The sequence below is a fragment of the Penicillium bovifimosum genome (assembly GCF_028826915.1).
Source record: "Penicillium bovifimosum strain IBT 22155 chromosome Unknown utg000003l_segment0_segment0, whole genome shotgun sequence".
NCBI classification, from domain to species: Eukaryota; Fungi; Ascomycota; class Eurotiomycetes; order Eurotiales; family Aspergillaceae; genus Penicillium; species Penicillium bovifimosum.
In genome coordinates, this window is record NW_026622712.1 from 1 (window position 1) to 24860 (window position 24860).

At 49.9% G+C, this 24860-nt stretch overlaps 6 protein-coding genes across 6 annotated transcripts; 5 read left to right on the forward strand and 1 right to left on the reverse strand.

Moving 5' to 3' along the window:
* On the forward strand, window positions 1-536 carry N7515_003054 (WD40 repeat domain-containing protein; the record flags this gene model as incomplete). Its single annotated transcript, XM_056663798.1, has 1 exon — window positions 52-536. A coding segment is annotated over one exon (485 nt), but the record flags the coding sequence as incomplete, so codon positions are not given.
* A 3160-nt stretch (window positions 537-3696) lies between these two features.
* Window positions 3697-4135, forward strand: N7515_003055 (uncharacterized protein; the record flags this gene model as incomplete). Its single annotated transcript, XM_056663799.1, is given in 2 exon segments — window positions 3697-4112; window positions 4129-4135. The coding sequence occupies 2 exon segments, from the start codon at window positions 3697-3699 to the stop codon at window positions 4133-4135; spliced, it is 423 nt and encodes a 140-aa protein (XP_056522856.1).
* Window positions 4136-11439: 7304 nt separating this feature from the next.
* On the forward strand, window positions 11440-11664 carry N7515_003056 (uncharacterized protein; the record flags this gene model as incomplete). Its single annotated transcript, XM_056663800.1, has 1 exon — window positions 11440-11664. One exon carries the CDS (start codon window positions 11440-11442, stop codon window positions 11662-11664), a length of 225 nt encoding a protein of 74 aa, XP_056522857.1.
* Window positions 11665-17116: 5452 nt separating this feature from the next.
* Window positions 17117-17991, forward strand: N7515_003057 (enoyl-CoA hydratase/isomerase family protein; the record flags this gene model as incomplete). The annotated part of the gene is made up of 3 exons (XM_056663801.1): window positions 17117-17335; window positions 17404-17463; window positions 17527-17991. The coding sequence occupies 3 exons, from the start codon at window positions 17117-17119 to the stop codon at window positions 17989-17991; spliced, it is 744 nt and encodes a 247-aa protein (XP_056522858.1).
* Window positions 17992-18385: 394 nt separating this feature from the next.
* Window positions 18386-20353, reverse strand: N7515_003058 (uncharacterized protein; the record flags this gene model as incomplete). Its single annotated transcript, XM_056663802.1, has 6 exons — window positions 18386-18589; window positions 18653-18801; window positions 18851-18972; window positions 19024-19118; window positions 19176-19939; window positions 19990-20353. 6 exons carry the CDS (start codon window positions 20351-20353, stop codon window positions 18386-18388), a joined length of 1698 nt encoding a protein of 565 aa, XP_056522859.1.
* A 1051-nt stretch (window positions 20354-21404) lies between these two features.
* Window positions 21405-23593, forward strand: N7515_003059 (uncharacterized protein; the record flags this gene model as incomplete). Its single annotated transcript, XM_056663803.1, has 10 exons — window positions 21405-21519; window positions 21578-21707; window positions 21764-21972; window positions 22031-22123; window positions 22179-22309; window positions 22366-22501; window positions 22550-22734; window positions 22781-22937; window positions 22991-23202; window positions 23261-23593. 10 exons carry the CDS (start codon window positions 21405-21407, stop codon window positions 23591-23593), a joined length of 1701 nt encoding a protein of 566 aa, XP_056522860.1.
* Between the last annotated feature and the right edge of the window lie 1267 nt (window positions 23594-24860).

Consider the following 24860-nt stretch of genomic DNA (forward strand, 5'->3'; position numbering starts at 1 on the left):
CCCTAAGGCCCTAAGCCCTAAGCCCTAAGCCCTAAAGCCCTAAGCCCTAAGCGTCCGGCTCTTATGATAAGACCGTGCGGCTCTGGGACACGGCGACAGGCGGTCTACAGCAGACGCTCGAGGGCCATTCGAACGCAGTTGTTTCGGTAGCCTTCTCGCCCGATGGCCGGCTGCTGGCGTCCGGCTCTTCTGATGAGACTGTGCGGCTCTGGGACACGGCGATGGGCGGTCTACGGCAGACCTTGAACGCCACGGGAATGGTCACCAAACTCGAATTTTCTCAAGATGGTTCATATCTAATCACCAACTTAGGCACCTTCGATCTTCAGTTCGGGCTCCAACAGCATGCTTCTAGTTCAACCCATGAGTGTCTGGTGGTTTTTATCGAGCAAGGACTGTGGATAAACCTGAACGGCAAAACTGCATTATGGCTTCCTCCTGACTTTCGGCCCACCTGTTTTGCGGTTAATGGGGACCTCCTTGTCTTGGGACACGCATCAGGGCAGGTTTCTTTCCTACGATTTTGCCTACAGTAGGCGTCAATCATTCGCATGGTCATTCCCTCTCTATTTTCTAATGTCTTTGTAAAAGAAGGCCCTGGGAGAGAAACGACATCTATATGGTCTTTCGTGCTAATAGAATGTGCCATCAAGTTCCACGATGTTCTACACAGTATATTCTGGTATAAACCGGGCTTTTCAGACAGGTGTTCGCAGAGGGCTTCGATCATCAGCGGTGTTACAGTCCGTTTCCGTCCTATTCGAGTCGGTGGTGCGTGCACACTCCCAAATTGCCGCAAGTTTGCGCGAATATTTATAATCGTAGCCTCGCTGCATTCTGCCTCTTCGGCCATTTTAGATTTACTAGATGACTGGCTCTCTATCATGTCGCGGATGAGATGCAGCTTAGGTGGTGCAAGTTGCGGAGCCATTTTGGTGAGGTCAATTGTGCTATTCAAGAAAGATGAACGGGTGACGATGTCTCCTGCGTGGGTGGACGGTATGGCAGAGAACTACCATTGTATGGCGTTTTCGAGTAAGATACATAAGGCAAGAGCTCCACCTGCGTCATGTAAAAGACAATGTCTATTCTTGGAAATCATGAATCGACCAACTATTCCAAATGTGAACTAGCGTGTTTCAAATTAGGGTTCGTGGATCAAATCGCAAGTGTGTGGAGTTAACTGATTTCGAATATCACTGTAGTACAAGGTTTTCTTAATCCACTGTGATAAAGTTGATTCGACACCATCAGCTATGAAATTGCCTATACATACTAACCTTGTAAACCTCTTGACGAGATCGAGAGTCGAATGCTTCCTTGTTGTGTAAGACTGCCTCCAACGCCATAAGAAGCCTCTCTGTGCACCTCAAAATTGATGCTTTTGTGGGCTTTCCATCTGCCTGTATACGTCCTCTCGTAGAGACGATGTACCATTCGATGAAATCTTTTATCAACGCGATATTGTGGGTAGTAGCCCCATTCTCAAGCCCATAGGTATCATAGAAAGGGATTTCGCTAGAATCAGGGAACCTAGATTGTCACTGTAATAAGTACAGGTACATGGCTTTATCGCGCGGGTGGCGCATGTAGCCCTCTTGTGCTTGTGTGCGAATTAGCTGTGTGAAAGCTCTCTTACATGTGCAAAAGTCTTTCCAAGGACCTATCGTCCGGCAAAAAAAAAATGCCTATAAACAGAGACCCTGCCAGCGCGCCCTCTGCAGAATATTTTATGAATGATTATAGATATCACTTATGAACGTGCGCTGTGGGGCGCAATAAGGGTGACTACCGCCTTTGCATGTCATGCCGGCTTCACAAGGGATGTCATCTGTTACAGATAAGGAAGGGAGACAGGATTCTGGGAACGAACAAGCTCGACCAAAAGCTTCTAAGCCCCTGGAAAAGCCCGGGGGAAGGTCTCGACCCATGCGAGGTTGACATTGCGTCGGGCTAAGCGGCACTGGTCGTCGACCTGACCGAGAGGCAAGAGTGGCTTTTCTGGGAATGATCACCCAGCTGGGTGAAGAGAGCGCGATGAACAAAATGTGCAGGTTCTGGAAGTCGAGGCACTCTGATAGCCGGAAGTTGAGTGGCTCAGGGCAGATCATCGCCTCGGGTTGGTTCTATCGGACCGTTGAGGTTGCTCCCATTGCCAATTCCTCAAATAATAGGACGGGGCGTCGTTGAAGGGCAAAGCAACTCGTTTGATCCGAACGGTTCAATACGTTCGATCCTTGATGACTCGAGCAGGAGACAGGGCTCAGAGTCGGGTGCTCAGTTAGGTAGAGGAACTTTCTTTGGGCCCGATAAGTGCCACGAAAGACAGGATCTGGCTGTCCACCCAACCATGAATCGACGATGAGCGGGGGCGGGACGGTCGATTTTGATCTAGACGCGACGACCGTTGGGAAGTCGTGCCATAGGGCCTTGACTGAGCCGCCAGTGGCTGTTCACAGAAGCTGTGCCAAACAACAACGCCGGCAGCAACAACAGCATTTGGGGCCAACTGACCATGGCGTGCTTAGCGCCCGTCCACAGGTCTCATATGGTGAGAGTTGGTCATTTTTTGACGGTCCTCACAGCCCGCCCGTTTAAAACAGAAAGAACCGCGGAATCAGTTAGCACAAGACTCCCGGGTCGCTAATGATCCAACGAACAGCCGACAGGAAGATCAGTCACAGACCATTGTGTCTGAGTTAGAATGAACATGTTATGTATATGCTTTATGAGAAGGGGTAGCATGCTACATATCCCGTGAATGGTGCTCGACAGATAGGGCACTTCTTCGAAGTGTTCCAAGCTCTCCTGTGCACGACTCGCAGAACATATGCCCACATAGGATCGTCATCCAGCGATCTTTTTGCTCGTAGCAGATCTTACACTCTAAAACATGGCTTTCCTTTTGCTGGGAAAGTTCCTCTTGCGTCTTTTGATACCTCTCCCTCTCCTGGCGAAGTTCATCTCGGAGTATACGCTGCCTGTTTCGAGACCCGGAAATTCCTCGTCATCGGTTATAATAATCGTGTCGGAAGTGCTTGCCATCTTTACCTTAGCGCTGTTACGCGGTGCCTGCTGGTCACTGTAAGTAGAGCTGCTTCCGGGTTGTACTCGCCTAGTTCCACTTCGAATCCCAAGAGTATCTCGCAACCGTACCGTCGCTGTGCTAAGCCTTACACGGACTCGGGTCCTGTTGAGTATCTTGCAGGATGTGCCAGTAGTGCGCGCCAAGTAAGTCAGTCACCAAGTGTTACCACAAGATGAGCTCCCCTACTTGTAGGTTGGGTTGTCTTAAGGGTGAACCGTAGAGTGCAAAGTCCAATAGGTAGTAACCAAGTAACAATGTATGATTGATCGCGAAGAACTAAATACATGACGGTGAATGAGTGTCCTTATATATCCAGTCCTTCCTATCCCCTGGTGGGATGAGTTCTCATCCCACGATGGGATGGGACATCACGTGATCTTGCTGTTTTCGTAATTCTGTGGTTCAGTCATTCGTGGATGCCTCGCCAGTTGACACCAAGTTGATTGGTTATTAGTGCGTCTTCCCCCGCATTAGCGTGGTGTGTCTAAGTGTCCCGTAACATCATCCCCCCTCTTCTCAAGTCTTCGTCCTCGAAGACCGTTTAAGTAGTGCCGAGCGCCTTCCTTGGTAAGTCCTTATTTCTTTTTGTTGTTTTCTGCGGCGTCGCCATGTCTTCTTCCCTTTCCGTGGGTCATCGCAAGCTTCATCAGCTAATCGAAGACGAAGGTTTCGAATCCGTGACTCCGTGTCGTCGTTGCGTTTCCCTCAACAAGACCTGCATCCGTTCCGACCGGTCTTTGAGGTGCAATAACTGCGTGCGTGGTGGTGGGAAAATTAAGTGTGAGATGCCAGAGTCAACATTCTCGGATGCTGAATGGCGTCGGTTGATCAAGTTCCAAAACTCCCTAGAGTCTGAGGAAGAGGAGTTGTTGGCTAAGGTTCTTCGATTGCGTAAGCAGAGGCGTCTGCTTCAAAAGCGTGCGGGTGACTTCATTGCCCGTAAGTATGAAGAGATTAGCGAGCTCGAGGAGTTGGAGCGTCGCGAAGCTGAAGAGCGCGAGCGTCTTGAAAAAGAGCGTGCTGTGTCTGAGCAGAAAGAGTGTGTAGCAGAGAGTGCTCGGGCCGCTGCCGAGGTTCCTCAATCTGCTGTTGCGACCGATGGTCGTTTCCTTGCGGCGACGTCAGAGGATCCTACTCTGACTCAGTTGCTGAATGATCCTTCTCTCGACTGGGCCGGTCTCGAGAGCTCCTTGTTTGGGAATGCCGCTGAGAAGTCCCCTCCTCCTGTTGATGGAACTGTTGAACCAGCTGGTGGCAGCCCATCAGGTGCTCGATAGGTTCCCATGTATTTTCTGAGGTATCGTATCCTTTCCATTTCACGAGGTAGTGAGGTTTTCCACTGATTTTGTTTGTTGCTAGGATTTCCTCGACTTCGTATTCATCTTTCGTCTCTTCTTCGATTTCCACATTGGTAGCGATTTTGGCGTTTTCGGGGGCTTTTTCGAGTAACGAGACATGAAATGTTGCATAGATGCGTCGCATACTGTCCGGTAGTTTCAAGCGATAGTTGACTGGTCCCAACTTTTCATCGATTTCGAATGGCCCAAGTTTGAGATGATCGAGTTTCGCGCTGGGTCGTTTGGTGCGAATATTTCGTCGTAGGAGGTAAACTTTCTCCCCCTTTTTGAAGTTCGGCGCCTCCTGGCGCGACTGATCGTAGTAGTGTTTCATGCGCATGTTGAGAAACTCGATGTCCCTTGACAGTTGAAGGTGCAACTGTTTTAATCCGTCGACTAGTAGTCTGGATGAATCTGCTACCGAGTGTTTGCCGATTGGTTCTCCGATGATTGTGGGATTATACCCATAATTGGCGAAGAATGGCGTCTCCTTGGTTGTCGCGTGCATGGCGTTGTTGTACGCAAACTGTGCGATGGGTAGCAGTCCCGCCCAGTCATTCTGCTGGAAATTCACGTAGTGTCGTAGGTACTGCTCCAGAGTCTGGTTGACTCGTTCTGTCTGTCCGTTGGTCTGCGGGTGGTAGGCTGTGGAGAGTCTATGCTCAATGCCTATCAAATCCGCGAATGATTGCCACATATTGGATGTGAACAACTTATCTCTGTCCGAGGTAATCTTGCTCGGTGTTCCGTGATTTGCAAATACATATCTGAGTAAAAGGTTTGCCATGGTTTTGGCGTCAATCTTTTCTGTTGTTGGGATCATGTATGCGTACTTGGTGAGTCGGTCCACGACTACCATGATCATGTCGTTGTTGTCCGAAATTGGCAATTTGGTGATGAAATCTATTGTAATCCATTCCCATGGGCGTGTCGGTGTCTCTGGCGACCTCATCTCCCCATATGGTGCATGTCGTGCTGGTTTGTTCCGTTGACAAGAGTCACATTGTCGAATATAGTTTCTGACTCTTCTGTGCATGCTCGGGATGTAGTAGTTGCGTGATATTTTTTCCATTGTCTTCTCAATTCCAAAGTGTCCTTGCGTTGGTTCATCGTGGTGTGCTTTGATGATTTCGTCCTGAAGGTTCTTTGGGACGTATACTAACCCGTGGACCAGGACTAAGCCGGTGTCGTTTTGGGTCATGTGTCCTTCCTGAAGACCGTTTTGCAGGATCCGCTGAATCACTTCATCCCCTGTCATGGCTTCTTTGATTCGCTCTAGCCAACCATCATCCTGGATTTCACTGGTTGCTGCCAGGATCTGGTGGTTGTAGACGATGTCTCCGTCGTTGTTGGTCGTCAGGATAGCAGGTGCTGCTTCCTTGGTTCCGATTTCATAATCAGGTCGTCTGCTAAGCGCGTCCGCGACTGCATTCTCCGTCCCTTTGCAGTGGACGATCTTGAAGTCGTATTGTGCTAATGTTTCTGCCCATCTGGCTTGTCGTCGAGTGAGTTTCTTTGTCGTGGTGAAGTAGGTGAGATTGTGGTGATCCGTCCTGACGATCACGGTGTGCTTTGCTCCTTCCAGGTAAGCTCGCCAGACTTGAAATGCCGACACTATGGCTAGCAGTTCCTTGTCGTGAATGTCGTAATTGAGCTCTGCTGGGATCATTTTTCGAGACCAGAAGGCGACAGGTCTGAGCTTGCCGTCTTCTCCCGGTTGCACGAGTTGTGCTCCAAGCGCGAAGTCTGATGCGTCGGTTTCCATGATGATAGGTGCGTCGTAGTTGAAGATTGCCAAAATTGACTTTCCTGACTGTTGTCGGTATAGGTTTTTGAGCGCCTGAAACGTTTGTTCTGCTTCGTTGTCCCATTCGAACGGTACTCCCTTTTTGGTGAATCGATAAAGTCCTGATGCGTGTTTGGAGTATCGAGGAACGAGCTTTCGGTAGTAATTGGCTAGTCCGAGGAAGCTCTGAACGTCCTTGACACACGTGGGTGTCGGCCAGTCGAGAATAGCCTTGACCTTGTCGTCCTCCATGCCCAGTCCGTCGAGGCTGATGGTGTATCCGAGGAAACTGGTTTCTTGGACGTGGAACTCGCATTTCTTGAGCTTGAGAGTGACTTTGGCTTCTCTCAACTTCTGCAACACTTTCCTGTTGTGTTCGATGTGCTCGGCTTCGGTTTTGGAGAATACGAGGATGTCGTCGAGGTACGCGATGACAAAAACGTCGAGGTATTCTTCCAGAACGGCGAAGATAAATCGTTGAAACGATGCCGGTGCATTGGTGAGTCCGAACGGCATGACCAGGTATTCAAAGTGTCCGTATTTGGTCCGAAATGCCGTTTTCCATTCGTCTCCTTTCTTGATTCTCAGACGGTTGTATGCGTTGGTAATGTCGTATTTGGTGAAGAACTTCGCTCCTTGAATGATGTCTTGTATCTCGTTAATCAACGGTAGTGGGTGTCGGTCCTTGATGGTGATAGAGTTGAGTTGTCGGTAGTCCACACACATCCTAAGTTCTCCTCCCTTCTTGGGTACGAACAGGATCGGGTATCCTGCTGGTGATTTCGACTTTCTGATGTATCCTTTCTTCAGATTTTCTTCGAGGTACTTCTGCAGTGTCGCTGATTCTTTCTGTGACAGCGGGTAAATTGGCATAAACTTTGGCTCTTCCCCTTCCTTGACTTTGATTTCATGGTCAAACGGACCATGCTCTGGTAGCTCACCGTCTGGTGGTGGCGTAAACACATCCTGGAATTCTGCGTATTCCTGCGGGATCTTGTGTTCTTCGTCTGGCGCTCCTGTGGCGCAAATGGTCGTCATATCTTCGTGAACGAGGACGTATTCCTCCAGTTCCTTGTTGGTCATATCCGGTCTTTGCTCGGCTGTCGTGATGTCTCTGATGTCGGTTGTTGCTTTGTTGGGCCTGCCTCCCGGCCGAAAACTCCTCTTAAGTTCGCCTTCGTGAGGGTTTCCATGAGTACCTGCTTCCCCATAGCTAGGTCTCTTCAGCGTGTTCTGCTCGTTCTTTCCGGTCCACACCTTGCTCGTCTGTCGACACGAGCATCTGTCGAAGACTATATTTCCTGTTTGCCAGTTGATGTTTGCATTGTGCTTACGCAGCCATGGTATTCCCAATACCACATCGTATTCTCCGAGGTTCGTGATGTCGAAATTGATGACCTCGAAGTGGTTTCCGATAACCATTGGCAAAGGTCCACTCTCATCTGTGATTCCTGGCCCAAGACTTTCTCCGTTGAGGCCTATAATTGGTGTTGCTCGTGGCTTCTTGATGCCTTTGATTGAATGGCGATTCTGATAGCGTGGACTCATGAAGTTTCCTGCCGCTCCCGAATCGATCATCACTAAGGTTGATCGGAGCGAGATGTTGGCGTTGATCTTCAGATGTTGTCCCCACGCCGTTGCTGCGAGGTGTTGTTCGCTTATCCTCCGGTTTCCGTACCAGAGTCCCGCGTATTCTGGTTTCCAGTTGGGTTTCTTTTCCCAGCGTAGCGGCTTTGGTTCCAGGCCTTGGTTGATCTTCCCTTGGTAGTGGATCATGCAGTTGTAGTCGTAACATCCGATGATTGCTCTACGGCCATGATCGGGGTGTCGTGCATATCCTTGGCATGAGCATCGTGTGTTTTTGCATGGGCATTGCTCGTTGTCTGACTGCTGCTGTAGCAGTTGTTGCTGTAGTTGTAAAATTCCTTGGGGTCGCTCCCTGACGTGGCGTCCGTCAAATTCCTTGGGGTCTTGGTGAGGCTGTTCAGGTGTCGTCGTTTCCGGGATCGCAGGTGGAGTCTCTAGGGTCTCCGGTGTTCCTGAGGCGTTGGTTGAGGCCTCTGGGGTTGTTGCATCTGCGTCCTGGGGTGCGCACGACAGTTCCTGGGAGTCGATGGTATTCCAGGGACCGTACTGGGTCCATCCTTGACTCTCGATGTTTTCCCAATCAATCTCTGGGAATTCTTCCATCGCGTGCTCTGCGCTGTTCAGGCCGCGGTATTCGATATCGTCTGCGAAGGTGTCTGCGGTATTACCCTTCGTGACCTTCCGTATGGCCTCCGCTCGGTCTTCGTAGGCTGACTGAATCTGTTCTTGGCTCAGGCCCGTCCACGCTGCCTGGCTTCCTTCAGGGCTGTCTCGTGCATGCTCCTCCTGAGTGGCTCGTAGCTGCTGGGGCCGGACCTCGTTGCTTTGGGTCGCCCGTAACTGTTGTGGCCTTGCGTTGTTGCGTCCGTTGTTACGCTCACGCGCCCATGGCTTTGCGTTGTTGCGCCTGTTATTGCACTCACGCGCCCGATGTCCTGCTTTCCCGCATTCAAAGCATAAGTTGTTGTCCTTTCGTCGTTTTTCTTCTTCGGCTGGGAGTCTCGCTGCGTCGAGCTCCATTGGTCGTGGTCCATAGGGGTCGCTGTACTCCCTAGGCTGTTGTCGCTGTTGTCCTCGCCTGCCCTCGTGGCGGCGGTATCGGTAAGGTGCGTTCCCATTGCTACCTCCTTGCCGTTGCTCTCGTCGCTGGAGCTTTCGTTCATAGAGTCGGTTGTCGAACTTGACCGCAAGCTCGACCATCCTGTGGAGCTCCTCCGGTCTGTCGACCCGCATGAGTTCATCCTTGACGTCTTCTTTAAGTCCGCGCTCGAAGAGCCAGATGTAGGTGTCTTCGTCAAAGTCGAGATGCGAGATGATTTGCTGGAATTCAGCGGCATACACGCTAGCCGATCCAGTTTGTCGCAGTCGATCGAGTCGTCGTTCCGCAGTCCTGGCGGCGTCGATGTCGCCGAAGGTTTGTTCAAGTTTCTTTTTGAACACCGTGTAGGATGCGAAGATTTCCCTGGTGATGTCTCCCCAGTCCTTCTGAGGTTTGTCGTTGAATTCTCTAACGTAAGGTTCAAACCATTCGAACGCCTGTCCGCGAAGGTAGGTAGAGGCGTAGATGACCTTGTCAGCCTCTCCTCCACAGTTGATGATGCGGAGTTGCATATCCATCTGGGTCAAAAAAGCTCGAAGCTTAGTTCGTTCGCCATGGTAGAACTCGGGCTTAGGTGGTTTGACGGTATTGCCAGAGCGCGAGCTGCTTTGCGCTTGAACTAGTTGTTCCTGCAACTGGGATATCATATCCATTAGTTGCGCGTTGGTGGGTGCAGAACTCGATCTGCTCGAAACGTTGCTTGCGGTGCTGTCGTTGCCTGCCATGATGACTTTGCTTCACGGTTCAAAGACAGGGCGATCAATGTGTTACGCGGTGCCTGCTGGTCACTGTAAGTAGAGCTGCTTCCGGGTTGTACTCGCCTAGTTCCACTTCGAATCCCAAGAGTATCTCGCAACCGTACCGTCGCTGTGCTAAGCCTTACACGGACTCGGGTCCTGTTGAGTATCTTGCAGGATGTGCCAGTAGTGCGCGCCAAGTAAGTCAGTCACCAAGTGTTACCACAAGATGAGCTCCCCTACTTGTAGGTTGGGTTGTCTTAAGGGTGAACCGTAGAGTGCAAAGTCCAATAGGTAGTAACCAAGTAACAATGTATGATTGATCGCGAAGAACTAAATACATGACGGTGAATGAGTGTCCTTATATATCCAGTCCTTCCTATCCCCTGGTGGGATGAGTTCTCATCCCACGATGGGATGGGACATCACGTGATCTTGCTGTTTTCGTAATTCTGTGGTTCAGTCATTCGTGGATGCCTCGCCAGTTGACACCAAGTTGATTGGTTATTAGTGCGTCTTCCCCCGCATTAGCGTGGTGTGTCTAAGTGTCCCGTAACAAGCGCCTCGGGAGAGGAAAGCGAATACAAGCTGGCCTTGTAAGAGGAAAAGAGATAACCAAAGCATGCACCATCTGGGGGAAGAAGGCCGTTTTATGTACACGAGGAGTCAGCCCTGGAAGATAATAGGACACTGGACCGAGCAGTTTCTGGGATAGGGCCACGGCACTCCCAGGGTCCTGACGGATGGCTCCCAGGAGTCACAGGCTCCTGGGAATATACAGACCCAATCCTGGGAACATGTGGATGTTGCCACAGGATCACCAAACTGGATACTGGGAAATTACACCGGCTTCCCAGGCGCGATATTAGGCTAATATGTGCCTGGATATTTGGGCCCAACTTGCGTCTCATTCGGAAAAGCTCGGCCTGTGCTAGTTTGAGCCATCCAGCGGGAAGGACATGCCTTCCGACATGATTTAAGAGCCGTGCAATGTGTCTACAAACTGTTTCTCCCAAATCTTCTCTGTGATTTACGCGAACTTATCCTCGACAAAATCCTAAATTTGCTGAATAGCACTTCACGGACCCTCCGCCCATACTGATTCCATACAACCATGGGGAAATTCTCTGGAGTAGTCATGCGTGAGCAAGATCTTCGCCCTGATGGTTTCACTGCTAATGCTTTGCTTCGCAGCTTGGAAAACGGCAGACAAAGGAGCACCGCCCCGGCAAGACTTTCGTCCTCTAAGTTTCTGTGGGACTACCCCAATCAATGCAAGACAAATCAACGATGACTGGTCAATTCGATATGGGCGGAAAGCCGAGGGAGCCGAAGGAAGTCACGTCTTTTACCAATCGGCTAACCGACTGTGCCGCTTTTCGGAGGATAAGTTAGCCTACCTCCGACAGAAGGAGTTTACGGCAGGTCTTGGTCCGAATCGTACTGTCATATACCAAAAGAAGGATACGTCAACTTTTGGCTCGAACCGAGAAGAGCTGTTCCCATGTGCAATTAGGCCAAATGTGTCGTGGAAATGAGGAGTGATAAGTCGTTCAAGGACAGCAGGGGCGTTAGGGAACGAATAGTTTAGCCATGATCTTCATTGAATAGAGCCATATCACCCTGAGCTGCAACCTCAAAAATTCTGACTACAAGCACGAACGTGGTCTGTGTCTCATGACGGTGTCGCTGAGTTCCTAAAGACGTTTCTGGATATGTAACCAAGGAATGACCAAATATTTCGTCCTAGAATCAGGCACATTGCAGTCCTGCTTCGTGGAGCATGATCAAATAATACAGTGGAGATGGGAACGGTGAGCCCGGTCTCGTTCCGCAGTCAGAACCCAGATCATTCACCACGCCAGGCAAAGCTGCGAGCAGCTTCAAGTCAAGTCCTCATGAACGGGAACACGGTCAAACCGTCGCCTACATACCACCAAGCGCATTATCTTCTGCTAGGGTTGTGGTGGAAGGGATACGTCCAGCAGGCCATCAGACTCGCAACCAAGATAGCAATTGCCCTGCAATAGCTACGGAATTTGCTCGAAAGTATCAAACATGTGTCGCACTCGTTGGTCGACTATGTATCGACGGGCGGTCTGGCACGACCGTGAAAATACACACTTCCGCACTTAGACGCGGAACTAAGGACGTCTCACTTCACCAACAACCACCCAAGATGCCACATTTCCCTATGGTAACTAGATTCATGATCCGCATCTTGTCCACGGTAAGGCCAGTGGCCACTACAACTCCAAAAGTGGAAGCACACAATATGTCCGACTCATCTCCACCTCACCACCCGGACGTTCGTGCCCTGAGATCAACCGGGATCTTGGAGTAGTACCCAAGTACGGACCGGTTGAATGTAAGGGAAGATGGAACAACCCTATCAAGTTTACTGGGTTCGTAAAGGTCGTTCTTTCAACATTACGTAGTTGAGTAGGCTGTGGCCATTATAATGGCCATTAGTGCCCGTACATTGGATGGCAATCAAAGAAGGCCAATAGTATAAGGTCGGAGGCCGGTGACGATAAAGAGAGAGTGGCGAAGAGAGAATGGTGAAGGGTGGTGAAGGGTGGTGAAGGGTGGTGAAGGATGAGGTCCAACGGAACGGCTAAAACATGTGGTTGATCATCAACTAACCAAATACCAGACCCAGAGTATCAATATCCGCGCCGAAAGTTGAGGACTTGAATTCAGACAACAAAGAACTAGAGTAAAATTAGCTGATGGCTCATAAAAGTAATATTTCCTAGGGCTGGACTCATTGCGGTACATGGATGCTTACTGTCCTTGGATAAATTGGTGAGCAGAGTGACTGATGAAGACATTGGTTTCTATGGTGAGGGGCTCAAAACAATATCTTGTTTGTAGCACCACCACTTTATTTCTGATAAGCGTTCACGCACTTAAAGGGGTGGGATGGTTCAAGTTCCTGGGAACCCGGGAGAAAGTTGGCCAATATGTGGGCCTGAGTAAGAAATCTTACATGCGTCTGGAAACGTTGAGGGGGTCCGGTGGAGTGTAGGGCCAGCTCCCAGGAGCATCGTTTGGGGCATTGCAGAACCTGGTGATCCAGTACCCTGTTTTCATAATCTTGCTCAGCACAATGAGTCGACGAATGGTCGTAGAAGCCGTCTGGTGCTGCCTTCATTGGTCGGAGAAGTGGTTCCTTGTCGTGACATCTTGAGCAATCATCTCACCAACCTCTTTTCCTCCTCTAGGCCGGGGCCCAGGTCAAAGATTGTAGATCTCCAAGCAACTATTCGGACTACCCTGGCACTGGTAATATTCCGAAGCCGTTTAGGAGATCGGCGGGGCAAACAACGTATTCCCAGGAGCATGTAGCCTGAAACATAGTATTGATTGGTCCACCACGTAGCAGGCTCCATTGCGGCGCAATTGATTGCCGCAAGTTTACAAGGATGGAAGATCACATTGATGATGCCAGCACTTTTTTGACGGGACAATGGGGGCAAGTTTGGGAGGGTAGACGTCACGTGATAGTAGCTAGCGTGTCGCATTTTATTGAGGCAGCTTTAAGAGGTTGCTCACCCCTAGATCAGGTTCTGCTCAGTGAGCAAATCAGGGCGCTCAGATCAGGATCAGTGAGTGGACCAGACCGCTCAGCTGAGTATCACGTGATGCTCAGTGAGCAGATCAGATTGCTTATGTAAGAATCACTGATTAGGTCAGGCCGCTCAGAGGCATGCTCAGTTCTACTCAGTGAGCAAAAAGCGGCAAGGTCTGAGCACTAAAACGGAAGGGGAAAGCCAAGAAGTGGCAGAGGAAATCCGCTACATAGGTTCCTGGGAACCTCCAAACTGAGATCATCCAATTGCACCACGACGAACCCACACAAGGACACCTTGGCATTGAGAAAACCATCGAAAAGATTACGCGGAATTACTACATTCCAGCACTACACAGAAAAGTCAAAAAATACATTCAACAATGCGACTCATGCCAACGAAACAAAGCATCGCGACATGCACCATACGGAGAATTGGAATTGGCAGAAGTACCAAAACGACCATGGGAATGGATTACAATGGACTTCATCACGAAACTACCCATTTCGGAGGGTAACGACATGATCATGGTAGTCGTCGACCGACTGACTAAATATGCCTACATGATCCCAACAACGGAAACCATCGACGCACGACAAATGGCCAATCTACTACTCAGATATGTATTCGCCAATCACGGAACACCGAGCAAGATTACCTCGGACAGAGACAAGTTGTTCACATCCAACATGTGGCAATCACTCGCGGATCAACTCGGCATTGAGCATAGACTCTCTACCGCGTACCATCCACAAACCAACGGACAAACAGAACGAGTCAATCAAACACTGGAGCAATACCTTCGACACTACGTGAACTTCCAGCAGGACGACTGGACCGGATTGCTACCAATGGCACAGTTCGCATACAACAACGCAATGCATGCGACAACCAAAGAAACACCATTCTTCGCAAATTATGGGTTTAATCCCACTATTATCGGAGAACCAATCGGAAAACAACCACTCGCAGAGTCATCTCGACTGCTGGCGACTGGGTTGAAACAACTCCATCTACAACTGTCAAGGGACATCGAGTTTCTCAACCTACGCATGAAATTCTACTACGACCAACCGCGCCAGGAGGCGCCGGATTTTCAAAAGGGGGAGAAAGTTTACCTCTTGCGACGCAACATTCGCACCAGACGACCCAGCGCAAAACTCGACCATCTCAAATTGGGACCATTCGAGATTGCAGAAAAGAAAGGACCACTCAATTATCGTCTAAAGCTACCTGATAGTATGCGACGCATCCATGCAACATTTCATGTCTCGTTACTGGAAAAAGCACCCAAAAACGCCGAAATCGCTACCGATGTGGAAATCGAGGAGGAAACAGAAAACGAGTACGAGGTCGAGGAAATTCTGGACACAAACAGAATCAGTGGAAAGCCTCACTACCTGGTGAAATGGAAGGGATACGATACCTCGGAAAATACATGGGAACCTACCGAGAACTTGATGGGCTGCCACCAGCTGGTTCAACAGTACCACCAGCGAGCAAGGAATTCCCCAGCAAGGCGTCGCCCTGGGCGTCCCAGAAGGACGCAGGGAACTGATCCAGAGACGTCACAAACCGATTCAAGCTAGCGTCCTCGGACGTAGCAGCCAACTGTCGAACCTCTTGCTGAGTGGCAAGACGGTCAAATTTAACAAACTCCGCAGCGGACGGAGGATCATCTTCGTTGAGACGGTCGGCAACCGCTTGGTCGTGATCCAACATCCGACCACCACGATCTTTCAAGAATTGTTGATGTTTTTGCAGACGAAGCACCTTCGCCATCGCTTCGTTCATTTTTTGAGAATGTTGAAGAAATTGTTTTTGAGCCTTTTCGAGCTCTTGGGCCAGCCTCTTCTCTTCACGCTGGAGATCCTCCCACTCTTTGTCGGAATGGAAACTACGCTCGCAGACCTGACCACGGCGGGCGCAAGTCGAACACTTCCTGCTGTTGGCGTACGAGCTCATGATGCAAGGTTTCCACCGAACAAAACAATAGTCACAAGGGGAAGATGTGGGAGAACCAGATTGCTCAATCCTGTTGGCCAAACGGTTGTTGTCAGCGTACTTATCACGTTTGGGCTTGACCACGGCACTACGAGGCATGCTGGGCCATGAGGGGAGGGGAAAGGAGGAGGGAAATTGTGAGGAACAGAAAGACAGCGCACATACCTGAGGGGAAGTCAGCGTTTAAATCCTTTGAGGACAAAGGACAGGGAAGGAGGGGATGATGTTACGAACCTCAAAGAGGCGCGGGGGCCGCAGCTATTTGAGGGGCAACCGTGAACCAATCATTCTACGGACGCCAGGCACTAGCGTCATCACGTGCGTTTCGGTATACTTGGGCAAGCCCCGGAAGGCCCCAAGGAGGCTCTTCGACAAGAGAAGCCAGAAAAGGCCTGCGACTAACCGTCACAAACAATACCCGCTTACACGATGGGACGGTCGGCACAACGCAGGAAACAGCCACACCCGCACGTGACACCCGGGGTATACAGTTGGGTATACCACTCGGACTCCGGGAATACCCTGTCCGGTATACCATCGATCATTCCCAACTGTAGACCACAACACGAAGGACTGGATATATAAGGACACTCATTTCAGCATCATGTATTTAGTTCTTCGCGATCAATTGCACATTGTTACTCGGTTACTACCTTTAGTACTTTGCACTTCACAGTTCACCTTCAAGACAACCCAACCTACAAGTAGGGGATTCACCTAGTGGTAACACTTAGTGATTGACTTACTTGGCGCGCACTTCTGGCACGTTCTGCAAGATACTCAACAGGACCCGAACCCGACGTAAGGCTTTGCATAGCAACGGTACGGTTGCGAGATACTCTTGGAATCCGCAGTTGGAACTAGGCAAGTATAACCCGTGGACATTCTAACTCACAGTGACCAGTCGGCTACGCGTAACACAGAAGTCTTGAATCTAGCCATCATGTCCGCCGTGGTGTTCGTCGGTACTATTAGCGACATGAATCCAAGCCAGGAAGTGAAATATGACTTGAAGGTTTTCTGGTTGCGATCACACTTTTTGATTGGCTCGCAGGTGATGTCGGATATCACTTGGTTCGAAGCGGAGTCAGGGAAGAACTAATCAGAAGTCTTGATCAATCCCGACATGCCTTCAAGCCATTTGGTTTCTTCGCCATTCGTCTATACAACTAGTTAGTTTCGGATGGTCATCTTTCGGGAGAGGACGGGTAGAAATGCATAGTTGTGCATATAGCCCGCACCGCAGATATACGTAGCGTAGTTGTAAGTCCATCCAATTTGAAAGTCACCATGATCCTTACAATTCGCATCCAAATTAGTGGTATCGGCGATAACCCAGGTTTTCCTCAATAGCGGCGTAGTCGCACTCCAATCCCAATCTTCTCAGCCCACTCGGCATAGGTCGCGTTCTTTGTATATAGCGCCAGACGCGCTGACAATTGGAATAAGCCCCCATTCGATATGGCATTCTTCAATTTGAATCCATTCTGGTAGGGCCAAATCTGCCATCGCAAACCCTCACCGCAACACGTCATGTCCCAGCGCGAGGAATCTGACTATTGAAGACACCCTCCGCTAGAGAAACCCACGAGGGTTCGTTGTCTCTCTTCGGGAAATTCAGTTCTGCCGCGCTTATTGCCGCTAATCCCCAGAACAGTTGATCGTCGTTGCCGAGATACTGCCGGCGTTTCGGCGACGGCGAACAATCCGCCCGGCGAACTAAATCTTCGGGGCTTCCTACCCCAGGCCTGATCATCCACCCCGCGGGGAGCAAAGTATACTCTATGGATTATCTTTTCAAACCTCGGGTGATATGAGACCGTTGTGTCTAGCCGGTATTCAAAAATTAGAATATTGACTGTGTGACTTTCCTCATATTGTGTCGCTCATATTATATTACACAATGGACCCTATCCCTCCAAGCGATCACATCAAAGTTGAGCAGCATGGAGCTGTCTTTGTTGTAACCTTGCAGAAAGCGCCCGAAAACCGGTTGACTATGCAACTATGTCAGACCCTCGTTGAAACCTATCGGTGGATCGAAATGCAGCTGTCGCGGGGAAAACAGGAGCCCGAAGGCGCCGTAATTCTGCAAGGGACCGACGATAAATACTTCTCGACAGTATGCTGATCTATCCAAGTGTGCTCATTGCATCTATGGCATATACTAACTCCATTTTCCTCGCAAAGGGCCTTGATCTCGACGAGCGAGAAACAAATCCATTTGCCAGCACAGATGGGTTCTACCCAGTACGTTCTTCGATTCGTTCTCCTACTTCCCTTTCCAGAAACAGTTCAGTCTAACCGAATTAGCTCCTTCGCACAATTCTCGACTTCCCATTTCCAACAATTTGCGTAGTCACCGGGCACGCCTTCGGCGGCTCCGCCGTCCTCACCCTAGCCCACGACTACCGAATCATGAACTCAGAGCGCGGATTCTGGTCAATGCCACCGGTCAATCTCGGCCTTCACTTCGACGGCATAGGCTCATTACTTCGCGTCAAGCTGGAGCCCAAGGTCGCTCGGAAAGTGCTATTGGAGGCGCACAGGTTCACTGGGAAAGAGGCTCTCGCTGATGGTATTGTTGATGCGGTTGCGACGCCACAGGAGATGCGGCCTGCTGCTTTGGCTTTGGCGGATAAAGTGAAGGGAAAGGCCAGGATGGGCGTGTATGCTCTTTTGAGGACCGAGTTGTATGGTAAGGCGCTACGTGCTTTCCAGGGGATTAGCCATGTTCATAGCCGGGAGGTGTCAAGGCAGCCGAAGGTAAAGTTATAGGTGGGAAACCGAGAATGGCACTTGGTATTGAACAAATAATTGGTTAGAATTATCTCGCTGTCCAAGGCTGGGTTATGTGGTGGTAGTCCGTCGTTAGTTTCAGCCAAATAGAAAGTGAAAACATTTTTGGTTACTGGCGAAAAGATGACTATTCACCCTCTGGAGCATGTCGAAATCTTAAAAATAGACTGGAGGGGGTAGCGAATGAATCTGAAGCACTAGAAAAGTTTCTATTCAGGAGATATGACGACGTTGGAGACTGTTGTGAGGAGTCAGCCCGGAGCTATTTCTGAAGCAAGGGACTCTGATGACCTCTAGTAAGGTGGAAGCTACATGAACAATATGCTGAAGTAGATCCTGAATAGCTATCTCATGCACCATACCGAAATCCATTCTAAACCTTCGACTTGCGGAATGTCCATGTTTGAATCTCAGGGTGCCCGGCAAGTGGGAACAATTCCTTCTTCAGTAACCTCTTGACAACTTTGCCAGTAGAGCTTTTCGGAAGTGCAGGCACGACACGCAAGATGGTCGGCATCTTATACCCTGCCAAACGCTCACGGAGATCCAATCGTAGCTTCTCAAGGGTGAGCGGAGTCTGCGACGATGTTAGCTGATTGGTGCTTGACTTTCGCGAAATTTGTAGTCGAAAGTAGCTCACGTTATCTCTGAGAACGATTGCTGCGGCCACTCTTTGTCCGTACTCCTGATCTTCAGCTCCGACAACCATTACCTCGCTGATATAGGGAAGGTTGAGAACTTCCCGTTCAATATCAAGGGCTGAAATCTTATATCCACCCGATTTGATGACTACTACGCATTAGTTTGGTGGGATTCATGGCCAGGATGGTATACGAACTGTCGATAGAAGCACGCCCGAGAATGAAGTAGTAGTCGCCCTCCCTTCGCGCAATATCACCCGTTTTGAAGAAGCCGTCGGAAGTGAAAGCAGCTGCCGTGGCCTTCGGGTCGTACATGTATCTATATTCGGTCAGTGATCCATGCATTCTACAGTAGTTGGGAACTACATACTCTGTGAACATATGCGGGCTCTTCACCAAGATCTCTCCCTCATCTCCATTGGAAAGTTTCACCTCAAGTCCAAAGAAGACCTTGCCAACGGAACCCTATAATTATAATCAGCACAGATATCTTCCCCTGAAACCCAGGCCAGTGACACTCACATCCGGATTCTGTGAATCCTCCGGCTTGACACTAAACACACTACTGAACTCAGTGGCACCGTACCGCTCTAGGATCCGCTTCCCATTCAACAATTTCGACCATTTCATCTGTAGCGAGAAAGGAAGCGCCGAAGTACCACACATCATCAATCGAAACGCACTAGCAGCCTGCACATAAGAATGAACCTCGGGGCCTTTTGAGATCACCTCTTCGAAGTGCCCAATCAACCGCATATACATCGTCGGCACACCAGAGAAAACCGTTAGACCACCCTTCCTCCAGCGATCCCAGACCTGGGCGGCGTTGAATCCAGAAGACTGGAATTCTATCGTAGCGCCTGCAAGCAGGAATGGCATGAAGGTAATCCCGATTCCTGTTGCGTGATGCACGGGTAGAGTGTGCAGAACGACGTCTGTCTCTTGTAGACCGTACCAATCGGAAATTGCCTTCGCGTTCATGTCAATGAATGAGCGTCGCTTCACGGCACATTTGGGAGGACCGCTCGTGCCCGACGTGAAAATGGCTAGTCCAGGCCCGCTGTAGTCAAGGTAGTGATCGGAAGAGACGACAATGTCGGTATGGGGAATCAGCGGTTTGGAGATCTCTGGCCGGATGCTCATTGAGATGAAGTTGGGATTGCGGGTTGCATGGACTTTCTTGGCTAGGCTTTGTCCGAAGTCGGCATATCTCGAGGCACAAAGAATCGCGACCGATTGGCAGGTGTCTGCGAAGTAGAGGGCTTCCTCTAATGGGACTGATGTGGCTTGAAGCAAAGTTAGTGATGCATCTTTGATTCGATAAGGGAGCTCTTACATATCGGCACAAGAACTGCACCCAGTCCCACCGTTGCTAAGAAGGCTGTAGCAAACTCGTAGCCTCCGGGTGCAAGCAGGTTTATGGAGACTTTTTCTCCTCGAAGCAGGCTAGACTTGCAGCTGACGTCTAGGCTTCGGAAGATTGCGTTGCGCAGATGAAGTACATCAGACAAAAGTTGACCGTAGGTTGCTTTGTGCCCGTACGTAACATCGTTGATTGCGAGGGAAGTGCGGTTACCTGCAAGATATAAGAGACGATTGAAGACAGGGAAGTTGGGAAGAATGTTGTCGCCAACGTGTTTTGGGAGCTGGGTTGGACGACGTTGGACTGGAAGGCTTGCTTCAGTCGATGTGACCTCCATACCGTTGGGTGTGTTGATGGAATGGCACTTGCTGGTTACGGACGCATCAACCACAAGTGTCTATTGAACCTAATAACAACTCATCCTGAGGGGCGGATGCTCCAGCCTTATCTGCCACTGAGGCTGATCTCAACTCCTCGTGCTGTGCTTAGTGCAGAAAGCCTGCTTTCCCTCCATGGGGCACGATCAAGGCCATTTCGCCGAAACGCCGAAACACCGTTACTAAGTCATTGTCCTTCATCATAGCCAGTAAGCACCTCCAGGAATTGCTCTTGATGCTACACCGGCTTTTGATGTACTGTTGCAATATTCCCAGTTGAGGTCGGCGGTAATTGTTGATGGACTCTCGGTGTTTTGGCCATCCATGCCATGTTTCTCCCAGCAGCACCGGAGATAAAGGACATTGATTTCCAGTAGAGGACATAGCGACAGAATGGAAGTATCAAGCTTCTGTGGCTCCTCGTGCGAGTTGAATGTAATTCCCTGGGAAGTGTCTTTCGGAACTACTGCCTTTAAGCAGCTTGCGGGGTGCGTGGACTCCTATACCACCAAGATGTTGCTGCCACGCCCTCTACTACATTTCGTATTCTCTTCTGTCTCGAGGCGGTTGCCCTCACAATGAAACGTTGTCAATTACCTGACACTCCTAGGCTACATTACGCCATCTTCACCTACGTAGATCTGCTGTAAAGCTTTCTGTAGATGAGGAGCATAACAAAAGATCGTTGTAGGAGTGAGGAGTGTAGTGGAAACAGCCCGCCGTGGTGATAGGCGCATCAGGTCAGTCTTTGGCGTCCTCGGCAGCTCACCATTCCAACCCAGCCCTTCCCGGAACACTTGCCTATGTATCTGCCAAGCCTTGTGGGGTAAAACCGTGCTCTGTGTGTTTTGCGGGGACCCCGCATTCATATTCGGCGGCTGTGTAAGTTCCGGCGATTCTTGCTTTGATTTACTTCCATATGCCATCAAGTATGCACGCTATATAATCTTACCTCCCGAGGTGCCATTTCATTCATGAATAGAACTTGCTTGTTAACCAATTTTTGGCAATATGTTCAGCGCAATTTCTGAGCGTAGGAAAGCCATTGAGGCAGAAGGTGTCTATATCGGCGGATTTGGATTCAATGGCGCCGTGATGCCGACAAAGACTGCTGATGGCAAACATGGTGAGTTGACAATCATGTCCCGTGCCGTATCGCAGTTCTGTTCTGATCAACTCGTTAGATTCCACCGAGGACCGGATCGAACAGTTCAATGCTGCTCAGCAAGACTGGACACCACAGGAAGAAGCAAAGCTCTTGCGAAAGCTGGACCTTCGGATCCTGCTACCTTGCTGTATTATCTACTTTGTTGCGTACGTTCCAGCTATCAGAGAAGTCGGATGGCCCGAATTAAAGCTTATGGACATAGATACCTCGACCGAGCGAACTTGGGAAATGTGAAAATCTTACAATCCAAAACCCCGGACTCAATTTCCTCGTCGCTAAATCTGAAGGGAGTCGATTTCAATTGGGCTGTTTCAATCTCATATTTCACCGTCACTGCGTTGCTCATCCCGTCAACGTTGGTTTTTAAGAAGTATTCGGCTAAGATATATTTCCCGACCATCATGATCTTATGTGAGTACTGCCATCCAGGTTTACTCTTTCAACAGTCGCGCTGATACTCGTGCTGCAGGGGGCGCTGTTGTCATGGCCATTGCAGGCGTTAAATCGAGCGCCGGTCTGCTCGTAGCACGCTTTTTTCTTGGTATTCCAGAGTCAGGTGTCGGTAGGCATTTCCTCGATCGTCTTGCTGTGTATCAGAGTCTAACACCGTTGTGTAGTGCCATGCTGCGTGCTATATTTCAGCTTCTGGTACCGTCCTCGAGAGCGTGCCTGGAGACTCGCTGTATTCCATGCATTCAATGCACTAGCAGGCGCAGTCTCGGCGTTTTTTGCGGCAGCTATTGATCATGTGAGTAACATCACACGCTTTTTGAAAATGGTTACCGATAATTAATAATTTCCAAGCTCAACAACCGGGGCGGCCTGAAATCCTGGCAGTGGGTGTTCATCATCGAGGGTGCTATCCCGGTCGTCCTCGCATTTCCTGTATACCTCCTCCTTTTGACATTTCCCGAAACTTCCAAAGCTCTGTCCGAGAGAGGTAGGTCTCCTCTTCAACACTTCCCTGTTCGAACCTGACCATCCAAAGAACGCTACATTTCAATCAACCGCTTTGGCCGGGGCGCTACCCGTTCAACTGATGTAACATGGGATACGTCGGCCTTCATTCGTATTATGACGCGGCCATCTACCTACTGCTTCTTTGTCTCCTACATTTGTGTGACAATTATCGCCGTCTCGCAAGCGACTTTTCTGCCGTCGATTTTCCACAATGTCAGTATTAGCCGCCGGGTTGTAGCATCCTCGCTGACAACTACAGTTCATGAGTTTCTCAACAACCAAATCCAACCTCTACACGGCTGCAATGGAACTTTCAATCATACCTTTGTACCTAATATGGTCACTGCACAGCGATTGGGTCAGAGAGCGCACATGGCATTTCATCTTGCCCTGCATAGCGAGCATCCCTTGTTACGGTATGTCTCGTCCATCAACAGCTGTCTTTCACATGGGCTGACATAAAACACAGCTGTTTGGACCCACTTCTCCTTCAACGCAGATACCACGTCTATCAAACCGATCAGTTTATACGGCGTCTCACTCCTCGGCAAAGGGATCGTGATATCGCAGCCAATCATTCTCAGCTTCCGCTCATCGACTCTATACGGTGCTGCCGAACAAGCAGTCGGTACATCCGCCGCTGTTGCGAGCTTGTCGATTGCGAGTATCATCGCCCCACAGGTATATCCTCAGTAGAGCGGTAGCATTTCCCGTGACAGTCACTTATTTTATCAAACAGATTTTCCCGGATAGCGATGGACCGCTCTACCAGCGCGGTTTCATCGCCTGTCTTGCACTGGAAGTAGTTGCCGTTCTATCATACTGCTGCATTCCTATGCTTTTGCTTTGGGAAGCCGAAAGCCGGAAGAAGAAGACCGGCCATGTCATGCCTCTCAGAGCCATCCTTGATGCCGAGAATGCACAGGTCTCCGAGGCTACCATTGCTCGGCTCCATGCTATTCAGGCAGAAGAAGAACAGGCGCATTACCTTGAGAAAGCTAAGTTCAAGGGAAGCAGTGTGGAACATGTGGATCTTGGAGACGGGTCCGACGTAGTGGGTAAACTCGAATAGCTCCATAGGCTTGATGTTTATCGCTGTAGGCTGCTACGGCAAGCGATCGACGACAGCGAGGCTAGGGAGACATGAATGACAGATCGAATCTGAAGTGGCTAATTGGTGTTGAACTTCGAAAGCTTTCTACCCAGCTCTCCGCTTGATGCTCTTATGTCCATAAAGGCTGCCCCATGAATCTATACTTCCATGCATGTAGCTACGCTTTCATGTTCATATATATAGTTCCTACCTATGCGTTTACCTGGTCCATCAATACTCTCGATGCCTAGGTTCCATACACAGGCACTAGCCAGAATACAAATGCCTGCCCACACCTCGGTAGGCAGCCACACATCAATCTATCAGCATAATATGTTTTTTTCCATGTCCACTACCTACTCAAGACACAATGGATCCCTTTCATATTATAGCCATCCAACGATAAAGGGCCAATCAAATCACAGCCATTCAGGTCCAGGAAAAGATTGTAAGCTAACGCAGAGACGTATTCCAGTGTCCCAGGACTCAAAGGCACTCTTTCCACCAACGTGATCTCCGTATCAATCGTCTGGCCCCCAACATAAGACGTAACAGGTGATCCATATTCCATGCTCCCATGTCTATTGGCATCATCATTTGACAGATCCTCAGAGCCGAAATGATCATCCCCTTCGAGAACGTTGTGCCCGGGCATCTTTTTGTCGAAAATTCCTGTATGCGCTGACAGCGAATTATGCAAAGTCATAACATCAGCCAAAATATCTGCAGCCTGCAACAATTTCTCCGAGCATGTTTCGTGAAACTGCTCCATATTGAGTTTATCGGATTTGGTCCGCTCTCTTCTGGAGATGTCCTCGAGGCGTCCCCGCACGCTTGGCGAGCATAAGCTCCATCCATCGAGCAACTTCATAGCCCCGCGACTTGGTAATAGGTTGGGTTGGGATTCGCTGTGTTTCAGAGCAGAATGTGAAGACTCGGAGCTGTGTGACGTTACTAGACGTTCTTCTTGCTTTTTGCAGTGACAAGCCGGCGCTGCTGAATTGCGCAACGTAGTCACCAGGATATAAAGCAGACGGCACCGTGAGATGAGGCGGGAGCGACAAATCGTCATTGAACCTCTCTGCGCGATTCCTCAGCCTTTGAGGTCTTGGCTTTTGCCTCGCGGGCCCGCGGCAGGGGCAACACATTCTTTCATATCGAGTTTGCAATTCGTGCATGGGGTGCCGTGGTTCAGCGCGTTGCAGCGCACTTTTCGCTTGTGACAGGAATGACACGCCCAATTGCG